A 21,955-nucleotide genomic window follows, 5' to 3' on the forward strand; every position below is an offset into this window, starting at 1 on the left:
GCTATGGAACTTGTAAAAACGACTCTAGACATTCCAACATATGAAGGATGTTTTCTTCATGTTTCCTCAAGCCAAGAACTTGGGAGGAAAAAAATGTGAACTATGAATCAACTTGCGCAGACGTCCAAAAGACCAGTTTAACGCCAGGTGAAGCCATTCACCGTCATATGCAGTAAACATTCTGTTGGGGGCCATGGTCCTACAGATGACAATGCTGATCTATTGCCTGCACCAAACAGGTAAGCCATTGTGATATTTTTACTTATTTTTTTAGCGTGGTGTTTTGACGTGCTGCTTCTGTCTGACAATGAATGACCTGAAAAAAATTAAAATGGTATATGACTGCCACTGTTGTTACCTTTTCTGTTGTAAAAACAACTTTAGTAAGGGGGAAGTGTAAATAAATTATAGAATTAAGATTTGTTATTAATGAAAAAATTAAAAGTGATCGATGGCTGTCACAAAATAGCATTTGCGATCGCTACACAAAAATAGCAATGTAAATTACCCCCAAGAACGGTCAGTTATTTAAGACAACCAGAGGATATAATACATAAGAAAGACAGGGCATATGGTGGTAAAAGATAGATTGTTGAAACAGGATAATGTCATCGTCAGTGGCATAAAGCAATGCACCCAAAAAAAGGTGTTGATAAAAAAGCTACCTCTGGATCAGGTCGGCTCTTTTTTTTTTTCTTTAACTGAATATTTGTATGTTCTTCCACATCTTAACCAGTGAATTTGGCACTAGGGACAACATTTTCGGACAGAATTGGTAGGTTTAGCTCAGTAAACATCTCGTTCGTACACTATTTACATGCTATTTATATGCATCTAGCATGAGGACAAATGCACGTTTGACCCCCCCCTAGCAACAGTTGCTAACGTCATGAATATTAATGAGCAAAGGTGATGTGTTACGTCCAGTGCGCTATTGGAAGTCTATCCCTGTTAATGGCAGCCAATAATTGAAGTCATTTTTTTTCTTCCATTGAACCACACAGTGCGTTATTTTACATTGGCTGCTGACAATAAAATGAAATATACGTACTGTACTTTGAAGGAATGCAGTTTGTCTTATTTTTATACTGTATTTTAATATTGTTCATTGTGGTGGTACTTGGAAAGCTAAGTATTTTTTTAGGTGGTACGTACCACTGGTCTAAAAGAATACGTAATAGATTTGGTTAAATCTATCCTGTGTTTTTAAATACTGTCCTCTAGTAAATCACATTTGTGGTGTTATTTTTACATACATATAAGACCATATTTTTACTGTATGCTATATTTTATATCGTTGAAAATATTTTGGATGTATGCTTGTGAGCCGGGACAGAAAAAATGAGCTATTTTACTTATTATCATACTTTCATCCACTTATGACTGTTTTTGCATATAAATCACTGTCAGGGTTGTCATGGACCGTAGCTCGACGACTGCGGGACGTCCCGTCGCGCCACCCCTAAAAGAAGGAGCCTCCCGGCGGCCTCGTCACCAGCCTGCAGCCCGGTCGGAACTCCGGTGGAGAAGCAACTCCGTTAACTTCCCCGAGCAGCCGGCCGGTGTGAAGCTAAACCACGCCCACCCACACTCGGTGCGGGACCGCAATGATTTAGAAGTTCAGGAATCCCACGTGACGTCACAGGGAATGATGTAATGCGTCTGTAAATAGAATGTATTGTAATCTCGCGCCAGTCCAACGTGGTTCCTCGCGCCGCTTGTCCCTCTTCACTTGAAGGTAAGCTAGCGGCCGTCTGCTCCCCATTCATAAAACCTACAAACTGTCCTGCGAACTTGCTGACTTGCTGTCAGTTGCTTTTTCTGAAATCGGCGGTGAGAAGTTTGGCTGTCCCGGAGGAGGTTCTCTGCACCGGTCGGTGATCTATTTAGCGGCGCGTGTGACAGAACAGCGCCGCACCGGGCTTGTTTTTTGATTTACGGAACCTGATTTGGGGATTACAACTACTGAGAAGTGGATCGTAACTCGGAGAGGATTTGATGCTGATTGCTCACAATAAACGAGCACCTTGTTTTGTTTTGAATGAACTCCAAATACGATGTTGACATCCGGCAACAACAGGAAGTTAGTAGATATTATTATCATTATAATCACGGTTATTAAAGTGGGGTAACCATATCATGTGATTATTTCAGCTACTTGTACATATTACTGCTATTTTCATGATAGTATAAACATTATTTTTCTACTTTTTTTATATTATATGAAATATTATGCACAAATTACTCATTTATGATAAGTATACAACAAATTAAACATTGTTTACATTGTTATTATCATTACTTATAATGTATAAACAATATTAGTTTGATTACATGTGACACATGACAATATGCCATATTATACATATGTTTAATGTAATTAATTCTGCTGATTGCTAGCACTGAAACCTTGCTCATTTTAATTTAATACATAAATGTATTACATTATTTTTATAATTATTACACGTTCTAAACAAAATAACAGATTTAATCCAATTATCTATATCAAATATTGATAAACCACAATAGTTATTATGATATTTATCAGTTAAACAGACAAGGACAGTATTAAAAATATCCATTGTTATCCCAAAAAATCAACTGTTGACTTGTATTTTGTTGGATTAATGTATTTAAAAGTTGACGTCACCCCGTGTTGATGTCATCGGTCTGACAGAAGGTTTTACTTCAAATGTGCTGACTCTTCATTTACAAGCACTGCTGAAAGAAGCAGAAACCTTCTATCTATCTATCTATCTATCTATCTATCTATCTATCTATCTATCTATCTATCTATCTATCTATCTATCTATCTATCTATCTATCTATCTATCTATCTATCTATCTATCTATCTATCTATCTATCTATCTATCTATCTATCTATCTATCTATCTATCTATCTATCCATCCATCCATCCATTTAGACACATGCATACACTTGCTGATGCGCGTGCGCGTGCACACCTATGAAGTCACCTCTACTCGCTAGGAGTTGGAAAATGGGGGTTGAAGCAGGTTCAAACCTGTCAGGAGTGGGCTGGTGCAGCCCTCCCTTCCATTCATTGCAACCTCCTCCTCCCTCTCTTTACACCACTGCCCTTTCCATTCCACTAGCTCAATCACCTTAAGTCCAACACTGGATGAAACCATTGGCGGCACAGAGCATGGCCCTCAATGGAAATTGCTGGTCCGGCAGCATTGACACCTCAAAAGTCATAATCACATCAGCGGCTTAATAGCTCAGTGGAAGAGTGGGGGTCAAGCATGTGCCTATTTGCGTTGATATTTATATCCTACGATGACTTGATTTTGATGCAAGGCACGACAAGCATGTGTCCTTTTTATCCCGTTACATTATCATGCACTGATGCTTGGCTGATAAAGTTCTGTTTGCTAATGTAATACAATAAAAGTACATGGTAGTACAGTAGTCTCTTGTAAAAGAAGTTTTTTTTGTAACTCATTGGCTGCCGTTGACTGTGATGGATTTTGACTGGAAGGGCTCGAATGGATGAATAGATTGGACGTCCATCACTGCCAATGGCAGCTACTGTAAAGCTGAAATAATGGAATAATTGATAGTCAAATAATGACCGATTATTTTTTTGATGATAGTCGACTAATCGGGTCATATACAAATCATGTTATTTAGTGTTATATTACACTGGGTTTTACATTTGAGATGTGAAAGTGCATTGTAAGTGAGAAGTATGTCCTGAGAAAAGTTGAACTATAAATGAAATGGAACGGTGTAACTGAATCATTTTTTTCCCTTTTTTAAAATTTTGACTAATGAGCAAATTAATCATTCTGCTTTTGGTAAGGATTACCGAAATCATAGAATATTACCTTTTTAAATACAAAAAACTTAAAAAATAATAAATAGAATATTTACATTGTTTTTTTGTTTTTTTTTTTTTGTTGCTTTTCAGATAAATCTAGAGAATATTAATTTATTTATTTTTCAATAATATGAAATAAATTTTAACTAACTGATCCATACAGTGGTATGAAAAAGTATCTGAACCTTTTGGAAATTCTCACATGTCTGCATAAAATCACTATCAAATGTGATCTGATCTTTGTCAAAATCACACAGATGTAAAAACAATGTCTGCTTTAACTACAACCACCAAAACATTTATAGGTTTTCATATTTTAATGAGGATAACATGCAAAAATTACAGAAGGGGGAAAAATAAGTAAGTGAACCCCCTGCCTAAGGAGACTTAAAAAGCTATCAAAACACATTTTTATCAAACGATTTAAGTCAGGTGTGTTCCCAATCATTGATGAGTGGTTTAAAGCTGCCCTGCCCACTATAAAATACACACCTGGTAAGAATTGTCTTGATTAGATTTATTGTCTGATGTGCATCATGGCTCGGTCAAAAGAGCTGTCTGAAGACCTGCCATCAAGTATTGTAGATTTGTATAAAGCTGGGAAAGGATACAAAACCATCTCTAAAAGCCTGGATGTTCATCCATTGACAGTCAGGGAATTTATCTACAAATGGAGAGAGTTTGGCACTGTTGCTTCTCTCCCAAGGAGTGTCCATCCACCAAAGGTGGCGCCAAGAGTTTTGTGCAGAATACTCAAAGAAGTAAAAAAAGAACCCTAGAATGTCTGATAAAGACTAACGGTTATCACTGGCACAGTCCAATATCTCTGTGCACACACCAACTATATGTAAAACTATTGCCAAGAATGGTGTTCATGGGAGGACTCCATGGAGGAAGCCATTGCTGTCTAAAAAAACATTGTTGCTTGTTTAATGTTCGCAAAAAGCACTTGGACACTCCACAGAAGTTTTGGAGGAAAGATGGAACAGCTCACCAACATCAACACCTCATCCCCGCCGTGAAGCATGGTGGTGGGAGCATTGTGATTTGTGGCTGTTTTTCTACCTCAGGGCATGGACAACTTGCAATCATCAATGTTAGAATGAATTCAAAAGTCTATCAGGATGTTTTGCAGGAAAACCTGAGGCCGTCTGTCAGACAGTTGCAGCCTAAAAGAGGATGGATGCTGCAACAAGACAATGATCCAAAACACAGAAGTTACTCAACTTCAGAATGGTTTCAGAAGAACAAAATACACGTTCTGGAGTGGCCAAGTCAAAGTCCAGACTTGAACCCCATTGAGATTCTGTGGCATGACCTAAAGACAGTGATTCATGCCAGACATCCCAGGAATCTGACTGAACTACAGCAGTTTTGTAGAGAACAATGGGCCAAGATTAGTCCTGATCGATGTGCCAGACTGATCTGCAGCTACAGGAAGCGTCTGGTGGAAGTTATTGCTTCCAAAAGGGGGGGCACAAAATATTAAATGTGATGGTTCACTTACTTATTTTATCCCACTTCTGTGATTATTTGCATACTATCCTAATTAAAATATAAAAACCTACAAATGTTTGGGTGGGTTTTAGTGAAAGCAGAAACTGTTTTTTTCATCTGTGTGGTTTTGACAAAGATCAGATCACATTTAATGGTGATTTTAGGCAGAAATGTGAGAAATTCCAAAAGGTTCAGATACTTTTTTATACCACTGCAAATAATAAAATGAATATAATGAAAGTTATTTAAAAAATCCCTACCCGCTAAGGGGTTCAAAAAAGAGGATTTTAGCCAATTTCAGGTCAACAAAGTTTCAAAACGTTTAATTGACAATCAAAAAAGTTTTCCATAAATTTGATAGTGGATTGATCGTCAATTAGTCGTGGCCGCCCCAATGACAAGGGAATAAGTTAAACAGCCTTATCTACAACTACAACATAAGAGATCACAGACTTCCAGATAATATTGCAGCATTTATCTTATAACACCTCACTTCCAATAGCCAAGCCATGATAATAGGAAGTGTAACACACTATCTGCGGTTAAGAGATTTGTCTCTTAGAAATATAGAACAGAGGATGCTTCCTTCATGACATCACCATACTGTAACTGCAAGATGAGTAAGATAGTCCCTTGCATACAGTGTGATTATCCTGCTGCTAAACTTGCTGCCCTCATTCTCTCTTTGTGTAGGCCTGCATATGACATGAATGACAAACAGGATAGGCCTTATGTGTGCGAGGCCCCTGGCTGCTCTCAGGTTTGTTTGCTTATTCACTTTTTTTTTAATTTACAGAAACTGCAACTCTATGCATGTCTGTTGATGTAAAATTCATCCCGCAGCGCTTCCAGTTTGAGGAGCATCTCATCATCCATCGACAAAAACATGCGATGACCCTCAGGTTCTCTTCTTCCAAATCGGATCAGACTTTTACCGGTGAGGCAAACATTTTCGCCTAAGAAAAGCACTCTTTATACAACATACCACCACATAACTAAGTATAAAATCAGATACAGTGGGGCAAATAAGTATTTAGTCAACCACTAATTGTGCAAGTTCTCCCACTTGAAAATATTAGAGAGGCCTGTAATCGTCAACATGGGTAAACCTCAACCATGAGAGACAGAATGTGTAAAAAAAAAAAAAACAGAAAATCACATTGTTTGATTTTTAAAGAATTTATTTGTAAATCATGGTGGAAAATAAGTATTTGGTCAATAACAAAAGTTTATCTCAATACTTTGTAACTCTTCACAAGCTTTTCACACACTGTTGCTGGTATTTTGGCCCATTCCTCAATGCAGATCTCCTCTAGAGCAGTGATGTTTTGGGGCTGTCGTTGGGCAACACAGACTTTCAACTCCCTCCACAGATTTTCTATGGGGTTGAGATCTGGAGACTGGCTAGGCCACTCCAGGACCTTGAAATGCTTCTTACGAAGCCACTCCTTTGTTGCCCTGGCTGTGTGTTTAGGATCATTGTCATGCTGAAACACCCAGCCACGTCTCATCTTCAATGCCCTTGCTGATGGAAGGAGATTTTTACTCAAAATCTCTTAATACATGGCCCCATTCATTTTTTCCTTTACACAGATCAGTCGTCCTGGTCCCTTTGCAGAAAAACAGCCCCAAAGCATGATGATTCCACCCCTATGCTTCACAGTGGGTATGGTGTTCTTCAGATGCAATTCAGTATTCTTTCTCCTCCAAACACGAGAACCTGTGTTTCTACCAAAAAGTTCTATTTTGGTTTCATCTGACCATAACACATTCTCCCAGTCTTCTTCTGGATCATCCAAATGCTTTCTAGCGAACCGCAGACGGGCCTGGACGTGTACTGGCTTCAGCTGGGGGACACGTATGGCAGTGCAGGATTTGAGTCCCTGGCGGCGCATTGTGTTGCTGATAGTAGGCTTTGTTACTCTGGTCCCAGCTCTTTGTAGGTCATTCACTAGGTCACCTGTGTGGTTCTGGGATTTTTGCTCACCGTTCTTGTTATCATTTTGACGCCACAGGGTGAGATCTTGCATGGAGCCCCAGATTGACGGATATTATCAGTGGTCTTGTATGTCTTCCATTTTCTAATAATTGCTCCCACAATTGATTTCTTCACACCAAGCATTTTACCTATTACAGATTCAGTCTTCCCAGCCTGGTGCAGGTCTACAATTTTGTCTATGGTGTCCTTCAACAGCTCTTTGGTCTTGGCCATAGTGGAGTTTGGAGTGTGACTGACTGAGATTGTGGAAAGGTCTTTTATACCGATAATGAGTTAAAACAGGTGCCATTAATGCAGGTAACGAGTGGAGCCTCGTTAGACCTCGTTAGAAGAAGTTAGACCTCTTTGACAGCCAGAAATCTTGCTTGTTTGTAGGTGACCAAATACTTATTTTCCACTGTAATTTGGAAAAAAAATCTTTAAAAATCAAACAATGTGATTTTCTGGGGGGGGTTTTCTCTCCACATTCTGTCTCTCATGGTTGAGGTTTACCCATGTTGACAATTACAGGCCTCTCTAATCTTTTCAAGTAGGAGAACTTGCACAATTGGCGGTTGACTAAATACTTATTTGCCCCACTGTAAATTGAAGCTTTTTTTTCCGACAGATTCTCCATCAGATTAGAGAAAAAAACATGATGTCAGCAGCTGTAAAAAAACACTTTCAAATTAAAAACACTGGTGGGTTTAGGCGTCAGTCCCACTGAGATGATAAATCACAAAAGAAAGCAGAACATGTCATTATTGTCATCCCGTTGGTTAGACTAATGGTAACGCGACATGGCTGTTACCATAGCAACAGCTGTCTATCTGGACACTCACTGTACATCAGCTTGATTTAAAAGCAGTCCAGAGCGCCCGTAAATGTGCATCTGTGTGTTTCTGTTCCTTTCAAGTATTATTCATGAAAGAAAAAACTGAGAGACCTTCAACCCCTCCATGTTTAGAGCGCTCAGAAGGACAGTCTGATGCTATCACACACAAACACACAAAAAGAGAAGCTTCTGTTCTACATGAAGGTCCTAAAAAATGACCCTAATGACAATAAGTGCTGTAGAAACTAGGTGGAATGACTGATAAAGTATACTTTTTTTTTTTCATGACGTGTTTTTCGCCACTAGATGATACGCCGACTCCCACCCGGTTCTTGCAGAACTGTGAAGAAGTTGGTCTCTTCCAGGAGATAGAGGAGGAGTTTCTCCAGGAGCAAGAAAAAGAAAAAGAGGAGCGCAAACAGGTCCAATCAAATATCCATTCATTGGGTGCCATTGACAACGATAGACGTTCAATCTATTGGGACTAGGAAGCCAGTGAAACATGATCAAACTAGACGTTTGCCCACCCATGGTTGAAATAACTATCAAAACAGCCTAGAAAATGCATCCAGCTGTTATGTCTCTCCCCGCAGACGGTTTCCCGTAATGGGCCTTCTTGTATGAATCAGCACCAACTCAAAGCCCAACTCCAGCAGCCACCGCTGCACCATCCCCACACCCATTCCCTGCTGCATCCCCAGTCCCATGCACCCCCCAGTTGCAGCCTGGCAACCCAGCGATCCATCTCCTCCACCCAGTCTGGATCTGCCGACAGCCGGGCCCCATCCACACTCACCCACTCGGGGTAAGCATAATTGGTATACACGCCCAATTGGTTAATAACCATGCTCATCGTTTCTCTCAGAAGTGAGAACAAAAATAGGAGAAGGAAAGAGAAGAGCTACTTATTACCAAACATTACACTCCTACACATTCGTAATAATTAAAGACATCCGCACAGTGCGTAAGAAGCTTCCGTTGCTCCCCCAGATTATTATTACACAGTCCAACTGAAAAACTGGATTAGCTAATCCCCTAATAGTCCATGGATAGGAAAATCTGTCACCAAAGAAAAAACACTCGTAACATATGGTACAAAAATGTTTAAAATAGGACCGCCAAATAATGATAATTCAATACAGATGAGCTGTCCCGATCCGATCACTTAGGCTACGTTCATACTACAGGTCTTAATGCACGAATCCGATTTTTTCGCGTTTTTCCGACTCGAGTCAGGCATTAACTTGACGGTCTGAACGTGACAAGTCTCATAGAACTGGACCATTTCAAATCCGATCTGGGTCACTTTCGTATGTGGTTCAAATCCGATCTGGGCCACATTTTTCCAGACTGTCGCGGCGGTCTGTACTGTCCACTCTCCCAAATCGGATTTCATGCAGCAATTACGTCATCAAATAGCGAGAGAGACGCTTACCGTAGCGATGCACCTGTGCGTTATTAGCGCCTAGCTTGCAGTGAACATGGCTTTTGAGGAAGGGCTGAGCTTGACAACAGTCATAAAAAATAAAAATGGGTTGAGGATAAGCCTGAGAATGCTCAGTTTTCTCTCTGCTCCAAGTGAGCAATATTTCAACATCGCCTACACGGCCGAGGTCGGGGCAAACTGCCCGTATGTGTGTGTGACGTGCACGGACCGTGCGTGCATGCTATCGATCCATATAAACTTTGAATATAAGCCTAAACGGGGATTATTTATGTCTGTTATTTGTGTCCTCCTTTTGAAAAGCAAAATATGATATCCCTGGAATGACGGATGACGTCTGTCATTTGTTTTGATGCTTCTGCGTATGCGGGTCGTCTTGCTCAGCGCGTGTCGGACCGCGAATTAGTGCGCATGCGTAATACTTGAACGGTCTCAATGGATAAAGGCAGTCTGAACGGGCACGCCAAAAAAACGGATATGACAAAAAATCGGATTCGTGCATTAAGACCTGTAGTATGAACGTAGCCTTAGTCTAACTCTCCCTTCTGCTCCTTTTCTTTGTCAGGCAGTGCACTGGAGTTGCTTATTAAAGTTAACGATGATTGACAGACGGTAAGATTTGATCCTACCAGCGATGTCTGGAAGCCGAAACTTTAAAGCGCCGCATGCGCCAACCGTCGTTTAACTTGTTAAACAGTTTCTGTGGCAACTTATTGTAAGTGAGCAGCTTGAGTGGATTTGAGTGGACGCACTCAATGAAGCATTTAATAAAGACTCTACTTTCTCTACTTTATTCTTGTTTAAAAATAATTTGATGGGACAGTAACATGTTTGAACCTTATCATAATTATTACATTTGAAGTGCTTCAAACCCATTTATTAAAATTAGGGCTGTCAAAATTATCGCGTTAACGGGCGTTAATTAATTTTTAAAATTAATCACGTTAAAATATTTGACGCAATTAACGCAGATGCCCCGCTTTGACTGATTTAAATGACGGTACAGTGAAACGCTCACTTGTTAAATGTGTTTTATGGAGTTTTGCCGCCCTCTGCTGGTGCTTGGGTGCGGCTGATTTTATAGGCTTCAGCACCCATGAGCATTGTGTAAGTAATTATTGACATCAACAATGGCGGGCTACTAGTTTATTTTTTGATTGAAAATTTTCCAAATTTTATTAAAACGAAAACATTAAGAAGGGTTTTAATATAAAATTTCTATAACTTGTCTTAACATTTTTCTTTGAAGAACTACAAGTCTTTCTATCCATGGATCGCTTTAACAGAATGTTAATAATGTTAATGCCATCTCGTTGATTTATTGTTATAATAAACAAATACAGTCCTTAGGTACCGTATGTTGAATGTATATATCCATCTTGTGTCTTATCTTTCCATTCCAACAATAATTTACAGAAAAATATGGCATATTTTATAGATGGTTTGAATTGCGATTAATTACGATTCATTAATTGTTAAGCTGTAATAAACTCGATTAAAATTTTTAATCGTTTGACAGCCCGAATTAAAATATATAAATACTAGGGCTGTCAAAATTATCGCGTTAACGGGCAGTAATTAATTTTTTAAATTAATCACGTTAAAATATTTGACGCAATTAACGCACATGCCCCGCTCAAACAGATTAAAATGACAGCAGTGTAATGTCCGCTTGTTACTTGTTTTTTGTTGTTTGGGGCCCTCTGCTGGCGCTTCGGTCCAAATGATTTTATAGGTTTGCGGAGTGAGCATGGTGTAATTATTTACATCAACAATGGCGAGCTACTACTTTATTTTTTGATTGAAAATTTTACAAATGTTAATAAAACAAAAACATTAAGAGGGGTTTTAATATAAAATTTTGATAACTTTTACGAACATTTATCTTTTAAGAACTACAAGTTTTTCAATCCATGGATCGCTTTAAGAGAATGTTAATAATGTTAATTCCATCTTGTTGATTTATTGTTATAATAAACAAATACAGTACTTATGTACCGTATGTTGAATGTATATATCCGTCTTGCGTCTTATCTTTTCATTCCAACAATAATTTACACAAAAATATGGCATGTTTTATGGATGGTTTGAATTGCGATTAATTAATTTTTAAGCTGTAATTAACTAATTTATTAAAAACTAAATAATTTTAAAAATTGTAATTGTTTGACAGCCCTAATAAATACATAAAGATTTTTTAAAAATTATTTTAATTACCGTAATTCTCGGACTATAAGGCGCACCTGACTATAGGCAAGGCAAGGCAAGGCAAGGCAAATTTATTTATATAGCACAATTCAACACAAGGCAATTCAAAGTGCTTTACATCACATGAAGACCATAAAAATCACATTTAAATCAACACAACGTAAAAACCAAGACAAATGATCGCATTTAATCACAGAATAAAAATAAATAAAAATAAAACAAAAATAAAAATAAAGCAAAAACTACTACTACTAATAATCATTGAAATCAGCAATGGAGATAAGCACAAGAGGAATAGAAGGCAGGTAGGTTGAAATATATAGACAGTTATGGATATGCAGTGCCAAACAAAAGCGTTTTTAGCCCTGATTTAAAGGAGCTAACAGTTTGAGCATACTTCAGACGTTCGGGTAACTTGTTCCAGAGGTGAGGAGCATAATAACTAAATGCTGCCTCACCCTGCTTGGTTCTTGTTCTTGGAACATGCAGAAGACCCGTTCCAGACAACCTTAGAGGTCTAGATGTCTCATAGGAATCCAACAAGTCAAGCATGTATTTTGGTCCAAGGCCATTAAGTGTTTTGTAGACGAGCAGTAGTATTGCATAGTCTGTCCTTTGACTCACTGGAAGCCAGTGTAGCGATTTCAAAACCGGTGTAATGTGGTCCAGCTTCCTTGTATTTGTGAGGACTCTGGCTGCAGCATTCTGTACTAGCTGCAGCTTCCTGACTGATTTTTTATCAAGACCTGTAAATATACCGTTGCAGTAGTCCAATCTGCTGAAAATGAATGCATGCATAAGTTTTTCCATGTCTTGTTGAGTCAGAAGCCCCTTAATTCTGGATATATTTTTTAGGTGGTAATAAGCGGATTTAGTGACGGACTTTAGATGGCTATCAAATTTTAGGTCTGAGTCAATAATTACGCCAAGGTTTCTGACTTGATTTGTAGCTGTAAGTGACATTGTGCTAAGTTGGCTGCTTATCTTTGACCTTTCCTTTTTTGGCCTATAAGCTGCCACCCACCAAATTTGACACGAAAACGGCATTTGTTCATAGATCAGCCGCACTGGACAATAAGCCGCAGCTGTTCTAACTGTATCATGGGATATTTACACCAAAAGATATTAACCGGTAACACTTTATGTGATAGCTGCATCATAAGACTGTCATAAGACCAAATGAACCACCATGAAGCTTTGAACCAATTGGCTGCAAAGCTTCAAGTGCTTCAAGAAACTTCATTTGGCCATCACTGCTCCCTTGGAGGAGACACTCAACCTCTGCCGTAACCTGCTGTAAACACTGTTGTCATCCAACATGCCTCCTAGCATGCACTGCAGCGCTACACATGTAAATAACAATCAAAATTCATGTTCTGTGCTAATTATGTCCTCAGTTACTGTACAGTTGTTTCATTAATTGCTAGTTATGGTGTTTGGTAACACTTTCTTTGACAGTGGCACCATAAGACTGTGATAAGATCATCATAATTATGACATGACACTGCCATGAGCATTAATGAATGCTTATGACAGATGACAGATGTCATTTTGTGTCATGTGGCAAATTAACTCACTTTTGAATGGATGTAAAAGATCCGAGCCGAACATAAATGGAGTTAGTGACCAAATTTGCCAGATGACACGTAATGACTGTCATAATCATTCATTTGTGCCCATGATAGTCTCTTCTTCTTCTTCTTCTTCTTGTCCTTTCGGCTTGTCATGTCATAATTATAACGGGCTTATGGCAGTCTTATGACGCCGCTGTCAAATAAAGTGTTACCTATTAACACAATAAATCAACAAATAAGCCGCACTGGACTATAAACCGCAGAAATCAAAATGAGGAAAAAAGTAGCGGCTTATAGTACGAAAATTACGGTAATTTATTCTTTTGTTTTTATTAACCACAGTTTCTTATATGTATTTCTTTCCAATGCTAAATCTGAATTAATACATTGAACACACAATGGGGCGGGGTGCTTCTTCACTGTTTTTCACTTATAGTGGCGGGTTCTGGTTCCCATTAACCGCAAAAACGAGGGATCACTGTATTATTTATCCAATCTGCTCATCTACTAATTACATTATTTACTGTTATATTACTCTTTTAGCTGTAAATGTCCATAGGAGAAGATGATACAAATTTGGATTTGTAAATCCAGACAACAATGCAGCGGTATCACTGTTTCGCAAGTATCTAATTTGGTTTAATTACAAAAATAATCATTCTCCTTTCATCAAGGACTACAGAAAGCAATGATTACTTACTATTAAGAAGCTCAAAGAAGATAACTCAAACAATTTTAAGGTAAATGTCTCTAAACGATAAATCCCCTATTAAAATAGTGGTCGAATAATTTCATAATCGATTAGTTTATAGGTTATGAATTGTGGAAACCCTAATTTGAAATATCAATACTCTATCGTTCATTTTGGGTGAAGACCCTGGATAGCCAGATTTGGTTGATTTAAGATTTATTCCACAAATAAAATCCATAATATTTGCCGATTTAATTTGTTGAAAATATTTTACTTTTAAAAAATTAACCCATTCACTGCCAAGAAACTCAGAGGGAACAATCTGCTCCGATTTTCTGTACAATAGACCCTTCGCAGCTGCACCCAGACGGCATGTCCACCAAAGCTTTGCTTAAATCAACCACGGACGGACTGTCGGAATGTTTCCCCCGATGTTTACCTTCAGTTTCCATAGTAACCAGGCCCCCTGGCCTAGCGCCCGAAGGCCCCGTAGAACTGTTGTGGTTACATCGAGTAATGCCGCTTTTGGCCGGTCTGAACTTTGCCGTAAAGCTAAACGCTCCACATGCCTCAGATTCAGTCATGACATCATCGGCGATGACTTCAGCACGACCGTGGAGGCCCACGCCGTCGTGTTGGCTGTCGCTCAGAACCGTTTGGTCAGCGCACGGAACCTTCCCCTGCTGTGATTCCTCAGCGTCTCCTTTTCCTTCTTAGCTGTCTTTTCCCTCTGAATTCATTATGCTCATTCTCAAACTCGCACACCTCTACAGTGTATGTTATCCATCTGTCTGTCCCTATTTTATCTCAGATGCACCTACCTTTAAAACCTGGATATAAATGTCAATTTGCACCTCTGTCTCTAAGCCGCATTACTGAAACTTGATCCCTCTCTCCCTCTCTGGTTGACAACAGGCCTGTTCCTGGACTCCCCTCCTCCCTCCTCCAAATACGCAACAGACAGCGTCAACCGCTGCCAGCCTCGCTGCCTGGCACACTGCCCGACCCCGCCATGCAAGGGGCATCTGCTCAGCACATGTCCGTAAGTACGGGCGACCGACTACCACCCGCAATACCAACACTTTATACCCATCTGAATGATTTATAAGCCACGTTTGATCAAAGTGGTCAAGATGCCCTTGTGAGAAAAATCCACTCCTGAAGATGAATTAATCAAAAGTGGCAAACAGACGGATGTGACCTTGGGGGGGAGAAACGTTTATTTTCGTGTCATTTATTTCTTCTTCAGATGGAGAAGCAGATGTCTTGTATAATGGGTATACCAGGCCCCATAAACAACCCGTCCTGTTCTTCGCCTCAGGTACTGAACAGTCAGCTATAAAGGAAATATTTTCATCCTGTGTATGCAGATCACTCCCTCCTCCTCTGTTAAGAACATCAGGTCCTATAAAAGTCTAGCGCTGGAGGAGCAAAATAAGTATGCAATCCAAATCATTACACCGTCTTTCGCAGTTCTCTTATAGCTGTGTTGCAACCTGTCTGTCTCATAAAAAAAAAGAGAGCTCATTGATTTTACGTTGGACGGCTTACAAGTCCAAAGATTAAATTGAACATTAGTGTAATAAACGCTTACAGAATTCATAATGTGTTCTAATTTTGAAAAACCAATAACAGTCGACCGCTTTAACATTCTTATTTTTAAAGCGTTCTCTTATTTCTCAACAATTGGCTTGGTTTTTGTTGTTGCTTTTTTTTAAAGGGATTCTCGGACTTAAAAACTTGTAGGCTCTTATAAGCCACAATTGTTCTCTTTTACTAAAATATGTCATTAGCAGTGTTGTTAGTCTTACTTTATAAAAGTAATTAATTACAGTTACAAATTACTTGTCCCAAAAGGTAATTGAGTTACCTCAGTTACCTCAATGTGAGAGTTATTAGTTACTTATTAAAGTAACAGGCGTTAGTTTTCCTGTTTTACAGATTTTTATATGATCCAGTCTAACACGTTTTTCACATCAAATATTTTTATATTAACTGATTGAATTGCACTGCCCCCCCAACCCCCCCCCCCAAAAAAACATAGGTCACGCCATAGACTTCATAATAATATTGACGGGACACGGGGGCGCGGGGCCAATTAATAGGGGGCCTGCATTATTAGCGTGGCCATCAAAGCTGACCGAGCGGAATCACGTACAAAGAGCTTTTTTCGTTGAAAATTCTTGTAAATAAATGCTTAAATCCCTGAATTCTTTATAGATATGGACATAAAAGAGGCTCGATTCTTGGTTAAAAACAAAAAAAACCCATGCAGTTAGCATTTATTTTACGTAAATATGTCGAAGTATGATGCTGGTCTGTCAGTCAATGCGGCGGCCGCCTTATGGAAACAGAGCTTTTTCCGTTGAAAATTCTTGTGAATCAATGCTTAAATGCCTGATATCTTCATAGATATGGACGTAACACAGTCACGATTCTCGGTTAAAAGCAAAAAATAACGTGCAGTTAGCATTTATTTCACGTAACTATGTCGGCGTGCACTGCTAGTCTGTTGGTCAATGTGGCAGCCGCCATATCTAAACAGAGCTTTTCCGGTGAAAATTCTTGTGAATAAATGCTTAAATCCCTGAATTCTTTATAGATATGGACGTAAGGCAAAAAAAACAAACAAACAAACAAACATGCAGTTAGCATTTATTTTACGTATATATGTCGAAGAATGATGCTAGTCTGTTAAACAATGTGATGGCAGCCTGACAACAAAGAGCTTTTTACGTTGAAAATTCTTAATTATTACCTTGAATCTTCGAACAAATCACTCCTGAGACAATCCTTCCTGTCTGTATGCGGTACAGCTTTCGTCCTTTTTCAACATAGATCCGGTGTTGGATCGCTGTATGTGTCGCTGCGACCGACTACGAATGACTGAAGCGGATTGTGGGATGGCCCCCTACTTGAATTTGTGGCACAGTGAAGGTCGAATCTGACCCGTCAATATCATTATGAAGTCTATGGTCACACTATGTGAAGTTCAAAGGGTTTTGGAGACAACAGGCCCTAGCCCAATTCTTTACCCTAAACTTATCTAGACACAGGGGTATTGCTGATATTACGATAACTCAATTCTAACATTTGCTATGTTTGGTAGTCATTTAATGTTGGGAATCAACCGTTAGATTTGTTAAAATTTCTCCCGTTATTGCATTAGTTCCCTTGTGTCATTGTTCGACATGTGAAAGTTTCAAAACTGTTTTATCATTTAAGGATAGATTCAAGTCAAGGTTTTGCCAATTTAGGAGTATTTTAGATAAAAAATTACTTAGGTTCGCTAGGAAGGTTCGCTACAACAGAGCCTTCCTGTGAAGTCTACTGCTTTAAGATGGCGGCTGTTTACTAACGCCGCTGAGTCTTGTCATTTTGTATCTAGTTCTACAGTGTATCACAAAAGTGAGTACACCTCTCGCATTTCTGCAGATATTTAAATATATCTTTTCATGGAACAACACTGACAAAATGACACTTTGACACAATGAAAAGTAGTCTGCGTGCAGCTTATATACCAGAGTTAATTTATTTTCCCCTCAAAATATCTCAAAATTTGCCGTTAATATCTAAACCCCTGGCAACAAAAGTGAGTACACCCCTACGAAAAAACGTACATCCCTAAATGTCCAAACTGAGTACTGCTTGTCGTTTTCCCTCCAAAATGTCATGTGACTCGTTACAGGAGTGCTGTCAGCATTGCTGCAGAGATTGAAGAGGTGGGGGGGGGGGACAGCCTGTTAGTGCTCAGACTATACGCCGCACTCTACATCAAATTGGTGTGCATGGCTGTCACCCCAGGAGGAAGCCTCTTCTGAAGACGGTGCACAAGAAAGCCCGCCCGTCTCATCAGACCATCGGACATGGCTCCAATAAGCCATGTGCTTTGTTGACATGTCATCAGCAAACTGTTTGCGGGTTTTCTTGTGTACCGTCTTTGGAAAAGGCTTCCTCCTGGGGTGACAGCTGATGTACTAGTATAGTCCTGTGGTCTAAGTGCTAGTCTGTTGACCAGGAAACGCAAGTTCGAATCCCGCTGGAGGCTTTCATTTAATTAGGGCCCGAGCACTAAGCGTGCGAAGGCCCTATTGTTTTGCAAAGGATTATTTTTAGGGCCCGAGCACTAAGCGTGCGAAGGCCCTATTGTTTTGCAAAGGATTATTTTTTTTTTTTTTTTTTTTATTTTTCAGGGCAAATGAAAACGGCCAATTTGGAGGCCTGAACATGCACGAAAAGTCACCAAAATTTGCACATACGTCCGGAAAATTGTAAATTTCGATAATTTTGCAACGTTGCAAAAAAATATAACAAAATGGCTCAGTGGCGCCCCCTTGAAATTTTAAAATTGGCCTATAACATTAGGGTCTGTCAGCGTAGAGCAATGAAATTTGGGGGGTCTATACCTTGTCCAAAACCGCTCCAAAAAAGCATTTACACGCATATTCCAAACCCAACAGGAAATCGGTTATTTTGGATCAAATATGAAATTTTTATCGATTTACAGGGTGCACATTTGAGACCTTTTCGCCGAGGGAGTTAGTTGGATCATCTTCAAAATTGGTGAGACTGTTCAGGAGACATATGAGATCTTAAGTTTCTAAAATGGTGTGTTTTCATTCACGGGTCTGACCTGGGCGTGGTGCCAAAGTCGGCCATTTTTTCGGCAAAACACCGAATTCAGTAAATGGCTAATAATTCCTTGACACAACTTTCAATCTTTTTCATATCTGCCATGTATATGCGGTATCCCACCCTTAACACGAGTGCATTGAAATATTACCCATTAGGTCTAGCGCCCCCTAGTGAGAACAGGAAATGCCTTTTTTTACGAGACAGGTTCCTCCTCCAAGGGAAAAAAATCTGTTGACCTCAAACCTGCATCAGGGGAGCCTTAAGACCTGTGTTCAGATGCCTGATGAAAAATATTGAGGTTTCGTTGAGGCGGAGGGGTCCAAACAGGAAAGTGAAAATGAACTTCAACAATTTGTCACGCAAAAAACTTTGAACAGTCATAACTCGGCAGATATACAACATATCTGCGCCAAACTTCCCGTGTTTGTTGAGAGTCATACCCTGAAGGTTCTTGTAGGGGTCATTTGCATCAACTCTACAGTGCCAACTAGTGGCGACAGAAAGAAGTTTTAAAAAAGGCCTTTCCTATTGGGTTTTTTCAACATAGAGCAAGGAAATTTGGGGAGTAGATACCTTATGCAAAACTGCTCCAAAAAGTCTCTTGCACCCATATTCCAAATCCAACAGGAAATCGGGTATTTTGGATCGAATGTGAAATTTTCATGGGTTCACAGTAGGAGTTTACATTTGGAGGCTTGAATATTCACAAAAACTCGTAAAAATTTGCACATACATGCGGCTTTAGATAACGTTCGATAATCTTGCAATGTTACGAAAAAAATGTAGCAAAATGCCTCAGTGGCGCCCCCTTGAATTTTTCAAAAAGGCGTTTCCTATTAGGTTTTTTTAACAGAGAGTGATGAAATTTGGGGAGTCGATACCTTGTGCAAAACTGCTCCAAAAAGTCTCTTGCACCCGTATTCCAAATCCAACAGGAAATCGGGTATTTTTGATCGAATGTGAAATTTTTATCGGTTCACAGTAGGAGTTTACATTTGGAGGCTTGAACATGCATAAAAACTCACCAAAATTTGCACATACATGCGGCTTTGGATAACGTTCGATAATCTTGCAACGTTACGAAAAAATTTAACAAAATGGCTCAGTGGCGCCCCCTTGAAATTTTCAAAAAGGTCTCTCCATTTAGGTTTTTCTAACATAGAGTGATGAAATTTGGAGAGTCAAAACTTTGTGCAAAACTGCTCCAAAAAGTCTCTTGCACACACATTCCAAATCCTACAGGAAATCGGGTATTTTGGATTGAATGTGAACTTTTTATCGATTTACAGTGTGCACATTTTACACCTTGGCACCTAGGGAATTAGTTTGATCATTCTCAAAATTGGTGAGACTGTTCATGAGGCATATGAAATCTTAAGTTATAAAAATGGTGTGTTTTCATTCATGGGCCTGACCTGGGCGGGGCGCCAAATTCTTCCATTTTTTCGCCAAAACACCGAATTCGGAAAATGACTGATAACTCCCTCATACAACGTTCAATCTATTTTAAATCTGGCATGTGTGTGAGGTATACCAGCCTGAGCAGGACTGGATTGAAAATTTACCATTTGTGCCTGGCGCCTCCTAGTGGGAACAGGAAATGCCCTTTTTTACGGGACACACTCCTCCTCTAAAGGGAAAAAATCAATCTACCTCAAACCTGCATAAGGGAAACCTTAAGACCTGTCTTCAGGTGCCTGATGAAAAATATTGAAGTTTCGTTGAAGCGGAGGGGTCCAAACAGGAAAGTGAAAATGACTGTCAACAATTTTTCTCTCCAAAAACTTTAAACAGTCATAACTCGGCAGATATACAAGATATCTGCGCCAAACTTCCCGTGCTTGTTGAGAGTCATACCCTGAAGGGCCTTGTAGGGGTCATTTGCATCAACCCTACAGCGCCAACTAGTGGCGATAGAAAGTCACTCGTTTTTCCAAAACATGTCCAGTTCTTTTCATGTTGGTCATTGTAGTTTCAAGACCTATTAAAATACTTTTTTACGGCCCATGTCCACGTGTCTCTGTCTGTTGCCGTGACGACCCTTTGTTCGCCATTTAAAGGAAATATTTTTTTTCAGAGACTCAGGGAGCTTATAGAGCCACAATAGTTGGCACACTTGGTCGAATTGGCCCAGTTAGAAGATTAATTTTGGTTTTGAATAAGGGCTTGGCTGCACAGCTCAGTAGTGGCTCCTTTTTTGTAGTACTCTCTCCAATAGGGGTTTTTATCTCTTGGGTGTGGGAATGTAAATAGGCGACTTTCGAGCATGTTAGGTTCTAATGAGATGATTAGAGAGGAGGATCTGCCACCACCCTGACCTGCACACAGTCCGAGTTGCGTGACGTCCGAGTTGCGCTAGATTGCGAGGGCCCGTTCAGTCCTGCTTGCAGGCCTAGTTTTTTTTATTTTTTTTATTTTTATTTTTCAGGGCAAATGAAAACGGCCAATTTGGAGGCCTGAACATGCACGAAAAGTCACCAAAATTTGCACATACGTCCGGAAAATTGTAAATTTCGATAATTTTGCAACGTTGCAAAAAAATATAACAAAATGGCTCAGTGGCGCCCCCTTGAAATTTTAAAATTGGCCTATAACATTAGGGTCTGTCAGCGTAGAGCAATGAAATTTGGGGGGTCTATACCTTGTCCAAAACCGCTCCAAAAAAGCATTTACACGCATATTCCAAACCCAACAGGAAATCGGTTATTTTGGATCAAATATGAAATTTTTATCGATTTACAGGGTGCACATTTGAGACCTTTTCGCCGAGGGAGTTAGTTGGATCATCTTCAAAATTGGTGAGACTGTTCAGGAGACATATGAGATCTTAAGTTTCTAAAATGGTGTGTTTTCATTCACGGGTCTGACCTGGGCGTGGTGCCAAAGTCGGCCATTTTTTCGGCAAAACACCGAATTCAGTAAATGGCTAATAATTCCTTGACACAACTTTCAATCTTTTTCATATCTGCCATGTATATGCGGTATCCCACCCTTAACACGAGTGCATTGAAATATTACCCATTAGGTCTAGCGCCCCCTAGTGAGAACAGGAAATGCCTTTTTTTACGAGACAGGTTCCTCCTCCAAGGGAAAAAAATCTGTTGACCTCAAACCTGCATCAGGGGAGCCTTAAGACCTGTGTTCAGATGCCTGATGAAAAATATTGAGGTTTCGTTGAGGCGGAGGGGTCCAAACAGGAAAGTGAAAATGAACTTCAACAATTTGTCACGCAAAAAACTTTGAACAGTCA

The 21,955-nt window shown here is 39.6% G+C and overlaps 1 protein-coding gene across 3 annotated transcripts in view; it reads left to right on the plus strand.

The window, feature by feature from the left end:
• The first annotated feature begins 1,700 nt into the window (after window positions 1-1,700).
• The window catches only part of LOC130910584 (cyclic AMP-responsive element-binding protein 5-like), a 30,080-nt gene continuing 9,825 nt past the window's right edge, over window positions 1,701-21,955 (plus strand). For 2 of the 3 annotated variants that reach the window (XM_057828011.1, XM_057828012.1), the window contains exons 1-6: window positions 5,616-6,100; window positions 6,184-6,277; window positions 8,460-8,575; window positions 8,747-8,958; window positions 14,986-15,112; window positions 15,320-15,391. In XM_057828011.1, coding sequence (XP_057683994.1) covers window positions 5,930-6,100; window positions 6,184-6,277; window positions 8,460-8,575; window positions 8,747-8,958; window positions 14,986-15,112; window positions 15,320-15,391 — 792 coding nt within the window. In that variant the 5' untranslated portion in view covers window positions 5,616-5,929. Of the gene's footprint in view, window positions 1,739-5,615; window positions 6,101-6,183; window positions 6,278-8,459; window positions 8,576-8,746; window positions 8,959-14,985; window positions 15,113-15,319; window positions 15,392-21,955 lie in introns of those variants that run through there. The other variant, XM_057828013.1, reaches the window with a different exon arrangement.

The sequence above is a fragment of the Corythoichthys intestinalis genome, chromosome 22, assembly GCF_030265065.1.
Source record: "Corythoichthys intestinalis isolate RoL2023-P3 chromosome 22, ASM3026506v1, whole genome shotgun sequence".
In the NCBI taxonomy this organism is placed as follows: Eukaryota; Metazoa; Chordata; class Actinopteri; order Syngnathiformes; family Syngnathidae; genus Corythoichthys; species Corythoichthys intestinalis.